Raw genomic sequence first — 17,264 nt, 5'->3', positions numbered from 1 at the left:
ACTGGCAGGTCTAGCCTCAGTTCAGGCCTCAGGACATTGATGAAAAGCGTGGTTTTGCCCCGATCAAGCTGTTTCTACTGTGGGACGCAGATTTTAGCAAACAGCCTAATGACTGTTTGAAGTTTAATAAAGCCATGACCCTATTCCAGTGCCACAACCTTGCGGATCCCCCCAAAATTGAGTGGACCGGAGAACAATAAGGCAAAGAAAAGCTCATCATTAACTAGAGGGCCTTTTTCGACCAGTAATGTGTGGAGGCAGTTTGTGACTTCATTGTCAGAGGAGGAAAAAAGTGCATTTATTTACATGCAAACAAAGTTGACAAGAGCTAAGAGGTTACTGAGCCGCCTGGTTCTCTGAAACACAGGGGAGTGAAAGGAGGGGGCTGGGGAACAAACAGAACGTTTTTTATTTTCTTGTTGGTAAGCGTCTGGTCTGTAAAAAGAGCTTGTCTATCTCAGAGGAAACAACGGGCTTTCTGAGACACTGTGAGTGTAGTGTGGCCCATTTCTGGAAACCAGTTCTGGTTATTTGGTGATTAGTTGATTTTAACATCTATGTGGAGACCATTAGAAGAGCATTAAGAAAGAAATGTCTTTTGAATTCATGAATAAATATTTAATAAACAAATAGTTTCTCATTGGTGCCACATTCAGTTAAGAATGAGGTTGACTTCCTGTTAAAATTAACCGTGTCCAAAGAATACGTCCCATTTTAAAAGAGCTAAATAATACTCCAATAAGAATCTCACTGAACATATCCAAGTTTCATGTGACCTTCTTAACTTCAATGCTGAGCGAACAGGAATCGCAGCACACAACTGTTTCCATTTCTTTTAAGTCATCCTTCTCCAAGATGAATTCTCCTCCACAGCGGCAGCTGTACGTGTAACACTCAGTGTCTGAAACAGAAGAGATTTTTGGAATTATAATTCAGACTGAAATTGAACCAGTAAACTGCTTGAGAAAAGTTCACTAACCAGAATCCCAATTCATGTCTTCAAGGGTTATATGAGCATCCACTGGCCAGTTCTGTTTCAGTTCATTTGCTGCAGGGAGAAATATAATATATGAAGATGCAGTTAATTTGATGTTTAAGTCCAGTGTGAAGAAAACAATGAAAGAACATGCTATTTTTCTATCATGAACAAATCAATATTTCCTAAAGGACCACTTATAATTTATTATAATATAATAATTTTAGCACCACATTTTAGCATAGCATATGGGAATGCAATACATTATGGCTAATACACCACTAATAAGAATAAAGAGAGCAGAGAGCGAGAGAGAGATAGAGAGAGCAAGAGTGAGAGAGCGCGAGAGAGAGAGAGCCCCGGCCGCGCGTGCACGCTCACCTTCACAGTCTTCAAACAAACAAAAACTATCCAGTGATGAAATGTTTTCTGTGTTGTCAAAACTTGTGCATAGCCTAAACCGCATAGATAATAATTACACAACGTGTGCGGTACACTTCTGATTTGCGAACTAATAATTCCTTTAAATCGATTAAATTTAATGAATGGTTTAAATAACTGACCTGACGTCTAAATTTTTGTATAAAAAAATCTGTAACACTTTACAGTAATGTTCTATTTACTAAACTATTTAACTACATTATTTAACATTTATTATTACTAAACTGCACTTCTACAACATTGTTATTTTCAACATTTATGCTATAGCCTTTATTGTTGAAATCAAAAGTTGTACAGTATTTGTAAACATAGTTAATGCACTGTGAAGTAACATTACCAAACAATGAACAGTTGTGTTTTAATAAACTAAGATAAACAAAGATTAATTAATATAGTAAGAAAAGTATTGCTCGTGGTAAGTTCATGTTAGTTAATATGTTAACAATTCAAACCATATCCTAAAGTTACAAACAAATAATTTACTCTACTTTAAAAAATACTCTGATGTTTAAATCATTTAAAATGAGAATGTAAGTGTACTCAACCCATTTTTGTTTGTAAGAAAAAATTAGATTAGATTTCATATATCAATATATATCGCAGAAAAATAAAATATCACAATGTCATTTTTTCCCAATATCATGCACCCCTAATGCCAACCCTGAAACAGCATACATAACTACCAAACATTGCTACAAGTGTGACTGCATCATATAATAATTGCTGTTAATAGTGTTAATTGCCTGGTTGACCACATCTTGTATAAATTTTTCTGAAATGCACATATTAGTGTTGTCAAAAGACCCGGTACTTCGGTACCAAGTCGGTACTAAAAAAATGTAAATGTGACGGTACCAGGTTTCTTAAAGTACCTGTAGTACCGAGGTCCCGTTCAAAACTGGTTCAGCGCTATGATTTCCGCTAAGCAGAAAAAGAGGACGGAATCTCAAAATCCAGTCATGAAAATTAAACTTACATTTTAATATGGACAGTCATGGAATTTGTCAAAGTTAGCATAAATTAATCAAATCAAATCTCCATATGGACCAGTATCTGTAAATATTAAGCTGCAAAAGTTGTTTGAAATATGAATCCGTGTTCTGCGCGTCTCTGTGTGAATTAATGAATGGCAGAGACATGCGGGTTTGTTTACTACATAGACTGAAGCGCATGACGCTTGCATTAATTTCAGCATCTGAGCTTCAGAGTTCTCTCTCCACCAAGCGATCTGAACTTTTCAGTTCATCTCAATGGACGCACAGCGCACCTGTATTTGATGCTCTGTAAACTCTTTGTGAAGGCGCACGACTCACCGTCGCTTTACTGATAGCGCTGTTTCTCACACATGCAAAGAGAGAGAGAGCGAATTGAATTGAATGCATCAACATTTCTTTTTTAAAAGGGAAAGTTCACCCAAAAATGAAAATTCTGTCATTAATTACTCACCTTATGTGGTTCCAAACCCACAAGACCTTTGTTCATCTTCAGAACACAAATTAAGATATTTTTGATGAAATCTGAGAGCTTCCTGACCCTGCATAGACAGTAATGCAGCTACCACGTTCAAAGCACAAAAATTATTTTTTCTCTAAATTGAAAATGACACGATCTAGGACCTTTAATACAATATATTAAATATAATATGCCAGCTAACCTTACTAGGGTCTATATTTCAATGTACTCTGAAAGCTACATTTTATATACCACTTAATTTATATACCACTGCATTTTTGTGATAAAAGGCCAAACCCGAAAACCTTTGTGCTCCTGCAGGAAATAAAAAGTGTCTGGAAGATTCAAAGTATCTGTAAAAAGTTTCCAGAGCAATCCTTGCTCGTTGAAATATTTAAGCAATAATCACAGAGGATCGTCGGGCCGCTGTTCCACTTATAAGAGATTTAGAAAAAGGGAAGCTGCGAAGTCATCTGAGGTCATTTACAGTGTCTTCGAAACAGCCTTCATATCTCCTACTGCTGCTATGAATGTACACAAAGGAGTTGTCTTGAAATATTCATTGAATATTCGAGCAGGGAATAGTGGGCATCTGAAAAGGCAGCTAATAAGTGGATTTAAAACTAAAAATGTGTGAAAAAGTGCACTATGACAATTAATTGTCAAGAGGCCAAGAATAAAATTAGATCACATCACTTCATAATGAATTGAGGAATTGCGACACTTCCACGTAATGGTTCTTGTCCCTTTCTGGCAGTCTGTCTGAGATACTAGCAATTAACAGGTTTGAGTGCAGTGTTTTATCATGATTTATTTTAATTAGTTTAAAGGAATGTCCTAAGTAGGTGCCACTTCAGTTCTTGCAACTAATTTCCATCATTCATTCCCTACAGGTAAAAAAAAAAAAAAAAAAAAAAAAAAAAAAAAAAAAAACCTTGAGACAAAGAAATGAGCTCCATTGTAGAAATGAGTAGTCTGACATGTCTCCATTTACCTAAAAATATCTAATTCAGATATAAAATGAAGCAAACATTTTATGTAAAATAGATTTAGGAACTGAAGGGAAGACTTCAGTTATGCAACCCAACAACTCAATTAATTACACTATTCGGACTCGGAGTACCCCAGAATAACCTCCAGTAACAAATGCATGGCTATCTCTTGATGCATTTCTGCTCAGTCATTAAATCAGAGATGCATAAACCGATTACAGTCATAAAGACTTCTCCAATGACAGTAAACACAAGTAAAATGCTATCTTCTCATATCTCATGAATAAGACTCATGAATATTAATGACTGAATAAATTTCTGGTAAGATGGGTGCATGAATATTTATAAATACTATACATTTTGTAACTGCGAATGATTAAGCCAATCAGACGTGGCCTTTTAAATAGAGGCCACAGTGTTTGACAGCAAACCATGTCTGGTCAATACTGACACACATTTTGACGTCTAGTGAATGACTACAGGGCAAGCTACTTAAGTTAGATGGGGATTAGTATATCCTTTGAGCTGGCCAGAATCGATTCCAAATGTAATTAAAACAGACCATATAGACTTGAGTAGAGAGCCAAGATTATTTTTAATATCCCTTTAGACTAAAGTATCAACAATAGAGTTTGTTAAATTATCTTCACAGACTTTTTTCTTCTAAGGATGCACTGATATGTATATGTTATTAAAAATTATTGTCATGTTATAAGTGCAGACCAATTAATGGTCACTGTTAAAATTCTATACTATAATGCCTGATAAAATAAATAAAATCGGCTAAAAATGTTAATACAATGGTGCATTTAGGCATCATAACATTGTACTGTAATATTAATTTTGACATTGTCTTTTTTTGTGTGTGTGTGTTTTACCTGTATTATGATATGACTGGAAAGCAGACAGAAAGCAAAGTGGGAAAGAGAGAGAGGGTGGGGTGGGGTTGGGAAATGTCCTGGAGCTGGGATTCAAACTCGGGACGACTCACGCCTGTATCTCCATTCCATTATATGTCAGCGCACTTGCCCACTAGACTATTGGCACTGACCATTTTATCATTTACTAATGACTACATTGAACAGTGATATATATAAAAAAATATTATTATAAAAAAGAAAAACTCCACTTTTTTTTTTAATAGGCTCATTTTCCAACTCTAGAGTTAAACAGTTGAGTTTGAGCTGGCAGTAGCACTTTTAGCTTAGCATATAAAATTAAATCTGATTAGACTCTTAGATTTCACTCAAAAATGACCAAAGAGTTTCTATATATTTCCTATTTAAAACTTGACTCTTTTGTAGTTACATCATGTACTAAGACCGAACGAAAATGAAAAGTTGCGATTTTCTAGGCTGATATATAACTTTTCATTTTCTGTTGGTTTCAGTACATGATGTAACTACAGAAGAGTAAAATTTCAAATAGGAAAAATATAGAAACTCTTTGGTCATTTTTGAGCGGAATGCTAACGGTCTAATCAGATTCAATGACCTATGCTAAGCTAAAAGTGCTACCACCAGATTCGGAGATCGGCTGAATGGTTTCGAAAACTCAACTTTTTAACTCTAGGGGAGTTGGAAAATTAGCCTATTATTATTTTTTTTTTTAAGAAAGTAGAGTATTCCTTTAAATGAGCATTAAAAGGGAAAGCTTTATTTAACACTTGCATATGAATACATAAAAAAGCATGTCTGATGTGGGTAATAAAGTCACTGCATCAAATTGAAGAGGTCAACTCCATCACTCCTGCATGTGCAGCCCAGACGAGGTCTGGCTTTTCTGTGGAAGCTCTATATATGACAATTCTGTGGCTGTTGTGATCTATGTTAGCAAGTAGCTGCGCAAAGTGTTCCCCCCCAAAGGCGATGCCACAGCTCCCCAGTTAATGGCGCACAGGACCCTGGATGTACACTTATTGAAGGTCCTAATGGAGTGCTAGGGGGAGCTTTTTCCTTAGGCGAGAGAGGAGAGAAGCAGACTATCACTTCATGTAAGAACTGGCCATGTGTGACAGACCTGACCTACATTCTCTCTCACTATCTCTCTTTATTTCCCTCCTCCTCTACTACCCACAATTCTTGCTATCCTCTTCTGTAAGGAATCATCTGTCCAGACCAAAGACAACAGCTCTGTTTTCATTCCTTCTTTTGGCGTTTTTAAATATTTCGGAGAATCTTAGATGTCTGCCCCAAAGGGCTAGTGACAAATCTTGTTTATGCTTTTAATACAGTTTTATTAACATTAATGAACATAAATAAATGATACATTTTTACATTATTATCTAGATTAAATGCTTTGCTGTGCATTGACAAAATTCAGTAAATTGAAGCTAAAATCTAAATAATTATTTAAAAATTGTCTAGTACAAGGATGAAATAAAAATTGCTAAAGTATTCTGGGAGGTTGCTATGAGATTAATTAGCAATCACGTGTGCCCATTTTTTTTGCCCATTTTATTATACAATAATTCAACCACACAAGTGTGGTCGCTTAGCAAAAAAAAAAAAAACATTTACAAAGCCTTTATGAAATTCAATAAAAGAAAGCCCATCTAAACAACTCCAAAATATTCCTCCAAATCTCTTCAGTCCCATGAGAGGACAGACAGACAGGAACGTACCGCGTAGCTGAAGGTTGTACTCCATCCTGCTCTCCTCATTACCCAAGATCTTCCAAGCTTGATCAACATCAATGAATCTTTGCAGGTGCTGCTCCGCTTCACCTTCTGATACGCCCGGCCTCTGCTTGTCCGGGTGAAACTACCAATCAAAATTGAGCAATGAGACTGATGACAATCAAGCTTTACTGAATCTATTAAACTTGGACATTTACATTTAATTAAATCACAGCTGAAACTGATGATATAACTGGAGATACAAAAGATAGACTAGAAGGATGTAAACAAAATGACAGTTGATGGAAGTTCATGGGCAATTTGCTGATGGACTAGCCTTGCTTTTGGACAATTTACCAGTGAATGCAAAGTTTTGGCACTAATATGGACAATGGTGCAAAAAAGGCAAAATATATATATCAGTTAGGACAGATGTGTCTTCTCAATGACGAGGCTAGACAGAGTGGACGGTTAAAAGGGCAAAGGGTGCCTCCTTCCTCCGGCCAAAAACACTAATGCGATCTCCACTTCGCATCCTAAAATATGACAGTTCATACCGTAGCATCACAGCTCACTTTCATTCATTTTTTACTCAGAAGTCTAATGTAGCCCCCAATAGTGAGCTTTAGGGGTTATTTTGACAGTCCCTTGCAGCCTGGCTGGATTCTTACAGTATAGAGTTATTCCTCTCCTTGAGGAATCTACAGAGCGCAGGCTGTGGCTATCGATTAGTGGGGGTCGAGGGTCAGCCAAGCCGTGGGGCTCTTCATTCGCCCACTGGGGAAGAGCAAGGTTGAGAGGGGCAAACGGAAAACAACTTAGATCCTTTCGAGCAGGCAGGCCAAACTCTGATTATGCTCTGGCACAGGCAAGCAGAGCATTGCATGTGTGTGTGTTTGTGTTTTTGTATGGTCGCTATAGTTCAGAAGCTGCACCGCCGCCAAAGTCGGGTAATGATGCATGGGGTGACACTGGGCTACAATAACCGACAATCCGGGGCAAGCCAATTACTGTCCACAGTGATTATATTTTTAATTTTAAGTAACAGGAAGACTGAATTCAACTAATCATTTCAAGCAATTACGTTTAAAACTAATTAAAATTTAAGGGCGCCCGTTCTCCGTTGTTCCCCGTTCATCCCCTCCTTCGCTGTTTGTGTTTTTGTTGTTGTTTTCACTTTGTTAATGGGCGGTCAGAACGCAATGAGAAAAGCAAATGCAGCAACAAGCCAAAAATTAACTTCCTGATTGAGAGAATCATTAACCGTTTCTTGGCGTTATCAGTGCGGGTGAAAGAGGGCAAGCGCTCAGCCGCCTCGAATAAGAAAAAGAGGGGCTGATGAGCTTTAACTGAAAGAACCTTAAAGATATTGACGTAAATCATTTATTGGGGCCATCCAAAAGATGGAAGGCTTTTGGGAGTGAGTTCATTCCAGTCTTAGTCACTTTCACATGCCGCCTTAACGGAGGATTTCAAGTAGGTAGAATGCAAGAAAGCATCCTTTTTCACTCAAATCTTAGTTTAATTAAAAGTACCAGAGTAAAAAAGACATTAAGATTAGGAACTGCACAGGATGCCAGCAAAGAGGATTAAATCGATTTGTGTTTAAGACGCTTCAGATCAGAGGATCAGAGAATGACCAAAAGCTAAATAAGTAAAAGTGAAAACCTGAGCTGTAAGTGAAACTTTAAATCAGCATGTGCAAAGATTTCAAGTCAAACTAAACCTTTATGTTTAGATATCAGAAATCTTGTTTTTATTTCTGTGGTAAATCTGAAACACCACCCATCCTAAAGTCCACTTCTATTCTCAGCCAGACCAGAAACAGAAAAAACAGCTCTGTTCCTGAACCCTGAGAATGGTCGCACAAGCTTGGAGCACAATCTCTCAGCTACCTCCAGCAGGACGCCAGATTCTCTCCCCAGTGGCGGAATTGGAGATAGGGTTTTGTTTCCCTCTACTCTTTGTAGGTGAGCTTGAGGAGTCAGGACCACAGGTGTGAAGTGCAGCTTAGCCCTGGCAAACACATACTGCTGCTTCACAAACATCTCCCTGGGTAGTCTTTTGTCAAATAGACTATCCCTGTTTCAGGTCTGTCGTAACTGAGTGTTTGATTTAGTGTCTGGTGGAAAGATGAAGGAGTGCTGGGCTGAATGTAAAAATGGCACATTTGTTTATAAAGAAAAACGTATTTATGTTTTTGAATGGCTCAAAAGACAAACTTAAAAAAAATGTGCAAAATGACCCATTTCATTTAATAAATTTTTTTGGTTGTATTAGGCATGGTTTATTAATGTTTCCTTTTATAAGAACATTATTTAATAAATTTGATTGCATACAATACTGTTCATAAGTTTGGGGTAAGATGTTATAATGTTTTTCAAATAATTATCTTATACTTACCAAGGTTGTATTTATTTGATCGAAACAGTAATACTGTGATATTATTACAGCTTAAAATAACTTTTCTATTTTTAGACATTTTAAATGCCATTTACTCCTGTGATGAGGACAATGAATTTTCAGCATCATAACTCCAGTCTTCCGTGTCACATAATACTTCAGAAATCATTCTAATATGCCGATTTGCTGCTCAAGAAATGTTTCTCATTACTATAAATTTAAAACAGTTGTTTTAATTAATATGATTATGATGAAAAAATAAAATGTCAAAGTACAGCATTTATTTGAATAATAATAAAAAAGTTAATAATAATGGAAATGCCTTTCCCATCACTTTTAATCAAATGAATGCATCCATGCAGAAAAAAAAGAATTTTTTGTGTTTATCACTGAAAATTCTGAAAACGTTTTCAGATTTGAACATTAATGCTTACTATGCTTTGTTTTCCAAAGTCTTCTCAGGACGCATTCTGATGTTACAAACACCAATCACACATTATCCTATGGTGTCGCTCTTACAACTTGCAGTCTGCGTTGCTCAGGTACTAGTCATAAATACATAACACAACGAGAGGCTGGTGCTTGGTTAGAGCGACCCGTCCTCCTGCCCCTCTGGAGTTACACGCTTTAATTGCTGTCTCTTTGCACGCATTGTAAAATATTCATTTACTGGGGCTAATGGAGCTTGGAGAGCAGGAACACAATATAAAGGGCTGGGCAATTTGGAGCACTCGCCAGCTCTAACAATACATCATCATCTCTCAGAGGCTGCGAAGGGAGCACTGCCACATCCTCCGCTGGGCTCTAGTATGCTGCCTGCAGCCGCTCTCTGCTTCAGTGGAGAGGGAGGAGAGGAGACAGGGGGCACAAAGGCTACTACCATCACACTACTGCCCCCTACTGTCAGGCTGATCGGACATGAACGCAGGACACTGACCACTGCAATCCGTATTACAGCAGTATGGATTGGTTTAAGCCTGAGGTTACACTGGTAATGCAGATGTTGTGGTTGATTCTGGATCTGTAGACTCCTGTTCAACTGTCTGACTATAATATGAAGAAACATATCATTTCTATCATGCAACACTGATTCATTTGACTTGGATCAGAAGTTTTATACTATTAACGGTTTCATTACCAATCAATTTCCTGCTGTATATTGCGTTAGGCGCTGGTCTGGACTCTTCAAACTGCTTTTACAAATTGCACGGCACACATCCTGATTGATCGACTGGTGTTATGCGATTGCTATAATTAAAATGGGTTTGGGATTAAACAAATCAGCTTAAGTATAACTTGACTGGGATAAGTCAACCTGCAATGTGTATTAATGAGAAATACTGATGCCATTGATTAATTGTGCATATGTTTTCAAAGCTCGTATTTAGCAAGAACAATTTGCCCTTGGAGGAAACTTTAATGGGAGAATCAAGCATAATCTGCATAATCTTTATCTCGGTATGAATTTTATCACTATGAATGTGGTAGACATGCACTGAATAACATATTAGACCGCATTTATGGCAGTGGTTCACAGTCTTTTTGACTTTGAGAAAATATCAATATATTAAAACAAAAAAACTAACAGCAGCAATTAATTTTTTGACTTCAGAAGTTTCGAAAACTGTTTGTTGGTCTGCATGACTAATATATAGGACTAAAACTCCATATTATGGTCAGGAGTAGGGATGCACCGGTTGAGCGGCCATAGGGTTTTTGGTCTTTTTTTCGGCCGATTTTTCTGGAAATGCGCTTGCATGCACATACTACATTGTAATCATTCGCTATGTCATTTGTGTGGCAGTATTTCGAATCTGTGCGCAGGACACGGGCAGCCATTCAGCACTGGAAATGCAGAGCTTCATGTCTGAGGCACAGATAGCAGGAAGCGATCAGTCGTTGGTGTACTGCGGCACAAATAAGAGTCCCTTTTCTGCACGCACTAAAGCTGCGCGAGCGTATACTGTACCGGTCCACGCTCTGAACACGAGTAGACAGTGAAAAGATGTTCATATCAACTTCTCAAGTGTTGGATGAGAAACAAAACTGACTAAACTGTGACAAAACTGAAAAGTTTTTTTCTCGTAAATTAGAACTTGCATACACGTTTGAAAAGCCAGAAGTAAATGTCAGTTCTGCATTAGGATGATTATCTTTACCTTAAAATTACATAGACTTAATTTGATTTAAAAATCACCTGCTGTAGCACACTGAAAAAGTAGGGTAATTTAGGGTAATGATTCACATCTATATTTTTTTTTACTTGAGACAATAAGTTATTTATTTTTCATTGGCTCAAGTTATAAAATAGATGTGAATCATTACTCTAATTTTTTTTTTTTTTTTTTTTTTTTGATGAATGAAACACTTTGTATCTTTTTTTTATTCGCACCAACATTATTTGATTTTAACATTTAGGAATAATATATTTATATACCACACTTTTATTTAGTCTCACTGGTAAAGACCGTTTTGTTTATTTAAAACCTAATTTCAAAACTAAAACAAATACTGAATGCTGATTAAAGAAACATCTTATTAAATGTGTGTTGATTGTGTTGTTTGGACTGTAAAACTATGCAGTTGTTGCCTTTAATTTTAACATGGTTACAGTTAATCTTTTCATTTAAGGCCAGTTTTATGTAGTTTCATCCCAAATCAAAAACAAAAGCTAAATGCTGATGTCTGTATCATCTATGTTTGTATTGAATGTAGTCTTGCTTACTGTGCAGTTACTGCTGTTTAGTTCAGATGGCTACGGTTATTGTTTTCAATAGCCAAAAGCAAGTTTGGCCTAATAAATACCAAATAAACATCTTGTTTATGCATACTCTCCTTCTTTCTTGTCTGTTGCTTAAAGATTTAAAAAAAAAAAATCTGAAATCGTTATCAGCCATGAAAAATCATGATCGTGCATCCCTAGTCAGGAGTGAGTTGAAAGTCATGAGGGAATTTTTTTTATTATTATTATTGTTATGTTTTGTAAAAGTCTCTAATGCTCACCAAGGCTGCATTTACTAAATTTAAAATTGAAAAAAATTGAATAAAACTGTAATAATGTGAAATATTATTACAATTTAAGATTACGGTTTCTATTTTAATATACATTAAAATGAAATTTATTCCTGTGAATGCCAAAGCTGAATTTTCAGCAGTCATTAAGGTTTTCAGTGTAAAAAGATGCTTCAGAAATCATTATATGTTGATTTGCTGCTCAATTATTAATGCAGGTTCTTATTATCAATGTTTAAAACAGTTTTCTTAACACCTACCATGAGGATGAGCTTCTGATACTTCTGTTTGAGTTCTTTAATGTCATCTGTTGGACAGGCACCTAGTATTGAGTACCAGTCTTTCTGTGGGCCACTGGAATCAACCATCATCCTGAAGAATACAAAAAAAAAAAAAAGCACAGGAAAGCATTAACTATGAGTTCAAAACGAGAGATATGCGCAGGACGATTCGCTAACTATTTATTTACAATATACATACCCCGATATTTAACTGATAAGTTAACAGTCAATATGTTTAAAACATTTTAAACTGTCTTTAGTAACCTTAACTGCTAGTCAGTTAGTGGACAAGATACAACACGCGACATATAACTACCACAACAGCATACAAAATGATAAAAAATGTAATGTAGATACATATATTGCAGATTGACTTCGTAGAATTAAACTGTCGCTCTTACTAACCTAATATAAAGGGTTTTTTCCCCGTTTCTATGCAGCTGTCATGAGCGTTGGCCTTTCCAGTCCATGCCGCTTCCCGTGTGAGTGTTTGCCTCGCTCTTTAACGCCCTGACAGAAACACGTATGATTAAACAAAAAAGCCATGTTTTGTAATTTTATATATATATGTAAACTACACAAATCGGCAAACAAATAATTTGTACTTATGTTTATACTTCAAAAGGTAAATGTCTATGCTCTGACATGCCACTGCTCTTGAGATGGCGGAACTACTCAAATTAAACGTTTCTACACGGATGCTTTAGAGACAAACACGCTGCTGTATCCGTGGAAACAGAAGTGCTCAAAGCAAAGAGGCTTTTTTCTGTTTTCATTTTGTTCATTTCTGTGTATATTTAAAGCAGCCTTTTTACGCATTTTTTTCATTTTAGTTTACAATTCAATGAATAATAATAATAATAAAGGATTCCTAAAAGGTTCCTAATCGCATGTTATAGGAATTAAAGGTATATATACAAATAATAATAATAATAAAAGTAGACCCATACGAAAGGAAAATATATTTACCAATATATTTCTTAAAATATATTGTCATATATTGTAATATATTATTTTCCCTTTTTATTTCCTAATATATTATATATTTGAATACATTTAATAATATATTAATGAAACATATATTATATAATATATTGCAAAATATACAAATGATTGCCACTTTCAATATATTGCAATATATTGGAAAAAATAAATATATATAAGAATATATGCCTAATATATTACATGATATTTTCCAATATACTGCAATATATTTTTGTTTCATAAGGGGACACACCATGGGCAAGTGTAAACTCAAACCGGTGGGCAACGTTTTGCTATGGTTTCTGGTTTGAACGACATGTTTCCTGGAACATGGTTTGAGATATTTTTTCTCTTTGGAGGGTGTGTGAAAAATGTCAGCCCGATCAGCAGCAACATGTTGATAAACCACACGTTTTTAAAGAGACACATATTGCTATTTTACTGTGGAATTACACTTTCATAAACTTTTATATAGTCGTCTGATTATATAATGGTAAATATTACAATAACAGCATAACAAGAGTGATCAGCAATAATGATAAGCCTAATACTCACAATAAGAATAATAAGGTCACATAGATCATAACACAGCTCGAAGGTAAGATGTGGATTATCCTTCACCTGAAATGTTTGTCTTTTCATCATGAAATGTGAGGCAAATGTTGTATCAATATAATTAGGAATCACAGTTTCCACAAATCCCTTCACTCGACTGGGATGTTCTCTTTTATTCTGGACTGCAAGGGCAGTTACTGTAACATTGATTTTCGAGTATTAAACACATATTTATACCGATTTCATCAGGTTCTGAAAATTCTTTAAAAAGAACACAAAGTATGTCCCTCTAAGATGCCATATTTTGCAACTCTTGCGTCATCACAGTATGGTGTTCAACGCACCACCCGTTTCCATTTAAAAAACATTTTGCACTGTTTTGTCTGGGCTGAACACAGCCCAGGGCAATCAACAAATCATAGAATAAAAGGTCAATAAGAAAATGACATAAGTGAGAACAAATCAGAAGAAAAAAATAAGAACAAAAAAACAAAATCTAAGACAAAAAAAGAGTCAAATATAGTATAATAAAATATACCATATACTATACAATGCTTACTTATGCTATACTATTTAAATCATTGTCATAAACAGAGAAAGGGCGAATATCAAATTCTTCATAAAGACCATTAGAAAAAATATAAGTAAAAGTATAAATCCAATATGCATCACATTTTAAAAGGAGATTGTTAATATCACCCCCTCTTTGAGGTAATGTAACTGCTTCAATGCCAATATATTGTAGAGTCGAAATGGAATGTTTAAACTTGAAAAAGTGTTGTGCTTATGGACTTCTAGGGTCATGATGCCTAATTGCACATCGATGAACAGCAATACGAGTTTTGAGTTGTCAAGTTGTTTTACCCAATCCCCATGTAGCCCAGTCCACAAGGACAACGCAACATATAAATAACGTGGGTTGTTTTACAAGAAATCGTCCTTTGGATCTGAAAAGTTTTACCAAAAGAGGCATGATTAAAAGTTTGTTGTAAACGTAAAATTACATTGTTGGCAGCCACCAAACTTAAAATTACCAAAAGATATATTGCTCAGACAATGTGTTGGTTGTGGAACCACCAGATCCAACCTAACCAGCATGTTGTGTAAATTCAGAGGTCTCCTGTAGACCACCTGAGGTGGTTTATCAGAAATCAATTGCAGCTTGGGAGCAATCTAAATGTGCCAATATTTATGAATTATACCATCAATGTTTAAGCCAAATTTGAGTACAGAATAAGTCGTGGCCTAGTGGCTAGAGAGTTTGACTCCGAGTCTCGGGCTGGCAATACCATGACTTGAGAAAGGCACTGAACCCCCAACTGCTCCCTGGGCAACACAGCATAAAAATGGCTGCCCACTGCTCCGGGGTGTGTGTTCACAGTTTGTGTGTGCACTTTGGATGGGTTACATGCAGAGCATGAATTCTGAGTATGGGTCACCATACTTGGCTGAATGTCTCTTCACATTCACTTTCATAAAGCAATTAACACACTGCTCTTTACATTTAGATTTCTTAAGCAGTCTAGTTGGGAAGAATTTCTATGCTTTATACACTCTTTGCCATACACTCTGAATCTGTCTGCTAAGATCTCAGCTTGCTGTTGATAGTCCTCATTTCTGCTGCAGATTCTACAAATCCAACTAAATTTGGAAATATGAATATCCAGTCCTGTCCAGTTTCTGTAAGAATCACATTGGCATCTAAGAAGTTTATTTGATCTAGCTGGGCATCCATTGTAAATGTCAAAGCACCACTGTTTGCATTAACTAATTCATGAAACTCTACAAGCTGAGATTCACAAAGATGTCATCAATGATTATAAGTATAATAAATAGATTTATTGATTGAAATGTGGGATTGCAAGGGGTGGAAACATATGATAGGGCATGCAGAAATTCAGAAAAACAAATATGTGGTGTATTATTACAATTACTTAAAATAAAACCCTATAATGATACTTTTGTTTATCAGCAGAGATCCTGATAGAAAGCATGTTTTTTTTTATTTTTTTTATATTGTTCAAATACAGAACTGAGTTAAACAAGAAAATGCAACAATCATATTAAAAAGAAATGCCACAAAATAGTGAGACTTTACAGTGGAGTCAAAATTAGTCAAAACACTTCCATCTGGCAGCATATATGCGTGATTGTGACAAGGGTTGCGAGAAAAGTTGGTGGATGTTTGTTAATTGTGCTGGGAATTATCTAAAATATCCTGGGTGTCAGAGTCTACAGAGGGCAGAAAAAGAAAGAAAAAAATCACACGGTGCACACCTCAGCCACTGTCTCCAGCTGCTAATTAACAAAGTCTTTAATGAGCTCTGATAGAAGCCACATGTAACAGACAAACCAGATTGTTTGTCAGTGCATGTTTACTCAATTTGGGTTCATTATGCAGCAATTAATAATTGCATGATGAAATGTACTGATTTATTTTTGTTTGACATTTCAGATGTATAAAGCACAATACCAGCTGTTTGTTTTCTTGTTTTACTGATGTGTGTAATTCGTTTTTGTAATTCCACTTTTGCCTCTAGAAAATCAATTCTAAAAGGACAGGGAAAGTTGTGGTGTTAGAGAATCTGAAAAGTTGTATAGAGAACACTTATCATGAACTTATGCTAATGTGATTCCCTTTTCAAAAATTTAAAGCCAGCATTTATACTGTATACGGAACTAAAAAAATGCAACATGTCTCTTAGAAAACACTTTAATGGAATTATAAAAACACTTTATATGTCAAACATTGTCTGTTGTAGAGTGTTAATACTTTTTGACTGCTGTTGTTATTTACAGACTCTGTAGGTGTTAACAAGAAAAGCTTACGACTGGCGTACATCTAACAGCACTCAAATATTACTTTAATTACTGGAACCGAAAAGTAAACAAAACAAACAGAACATACTTTACCATGACATTGTGCAACACTTCTAACATATAATTATTTGTGCTAATTACTGATTTAAAAGTTGGGAGGAATTAAACAAAGTAATTAGCAAATAGCATTCTGATTAGTTCAAGCCTTTTTCTTGTGTATGCGAGTGATGCATAAGTCCTTGAAGCACTCGATGATCAAACAAGCAAACACATGTCTTTGAGGTCTTAAGGTCATTAATAAATCTTTGGTTTAATAAGGAAGTGTTATAAAGATGGCTCTAAAGACAAGACTCTGTACAGTGACAAGTTGTGGAAAACAATGTTTGCGTTGCCTTCTGATGCTAGAAAAGAATGGATGAACTTTATTTTTAATGAAGATCCAGACTGCGTCAGTAAGAACACGTTCCTTTAATCACTTCATTTTACTGCGGATTCGTTTGCAAACAAGGTACAATTCAATGCGGGATTTTCAGAAAGATTTAAACTAAAAGACGATGCTGTGCCAGCTATACTGAATCCGACAGTAATGTTGTAAACACATATGACAACACAACTGTTTTCATTTCATGATAACTTTTGCTTTGTCTCTTCTTACAGAATGTCTGATATGTATCAAATGATTTATGCATTTTTGACCTTAATCACAGCAGCGTCCATTTATGATGAATGCT

General features: G+C 35.8%; 1 protein-coding gene across 2 annotated transcripts; it reads right to left on the bottom strand.

The window, feature by feature from the left end:
* Nucleotides 1-273: 273 nt before the first annotated feature.
* Nucleotides 274-12,831, bottom strand: LOC113043128 (dnaJ homolog subfamily C member 24-like). Of its 2 annotated transcripts, none has more exons than XM_026202320.1 (6): nucleotides 12,792-12,831; nucleotides 12,580-12,684; nucleotides 12,154-12,265; nucleotides 6,485-6,623; nucleotides 980-1,048; nucleotides 274-901 (listed from the first exon to the last, which is right to left on the bottom strand). In XM_026202320.1, the coding sequence occupies exons 3-6, from the start codon at nucleotides 12,262-12,264 to the stop codon at nucleotides 768-770; spliced, it is 453 nt and encodes a 150-aa protein (XP_026058105.1). In that variant the 5' UTR covers nucleotide 12,265; nucleotides 12,580-12,684; nucleotides 12,792-12,831; the 3' UTR covers nucleotides 274-767. The 2 variants fall into 2 exon arrangements, with proteins under 2 accessions (XP_026058105.1, XP_026058104.1); XM_026202319.1 differs by having other exon boundaries at nucleotides 12,780-12,798.
* Nucleotides 12,832-17,264: the final 4,433 nt, after the last annotated feature.

Source organism: Carassius auratus, chromosome 25, assembly GCF_003368295.1.
Source record: "Carassius auratus strain Wakin chromosome 25, ASM336829v1, whole genome shotgun sequence".
NCBI classification, from domain to species: domain Eukaryota; kingdom Metazoa; phylum Chordata; class Actinopteri; order Cypriniformes; family Cyprinidae; genus Carassius; species Carassius auratus.
Note: the sequence above shows the minus strand (reverse complement) of the source record. Positions and strands in the feature narration are given on the sequence as shown.

Coding starts and splice junctions, on each gene's coding strand:
- LOC113043128 (XM_026202320.1), bottom strand. CDS start 12,264: ATGATGGTTGATTCCAGTGGCCCACAGAAAGACTGGTACTCAATACTA. Junction 6,624..12,153: donor ATCAGAAGCTCATCCTCATG/GTAGGTGTTAAG, acceptor TTTGATTGGTAG/TTTCACCCGGACAAGCAGAG. Junction 902..979: donor AGACATGAATTGGGATTCTG/GTTAGTGAACTT, acceptor CTTCTGTTTCAG/ACACTGAGTGTTACACGTAC.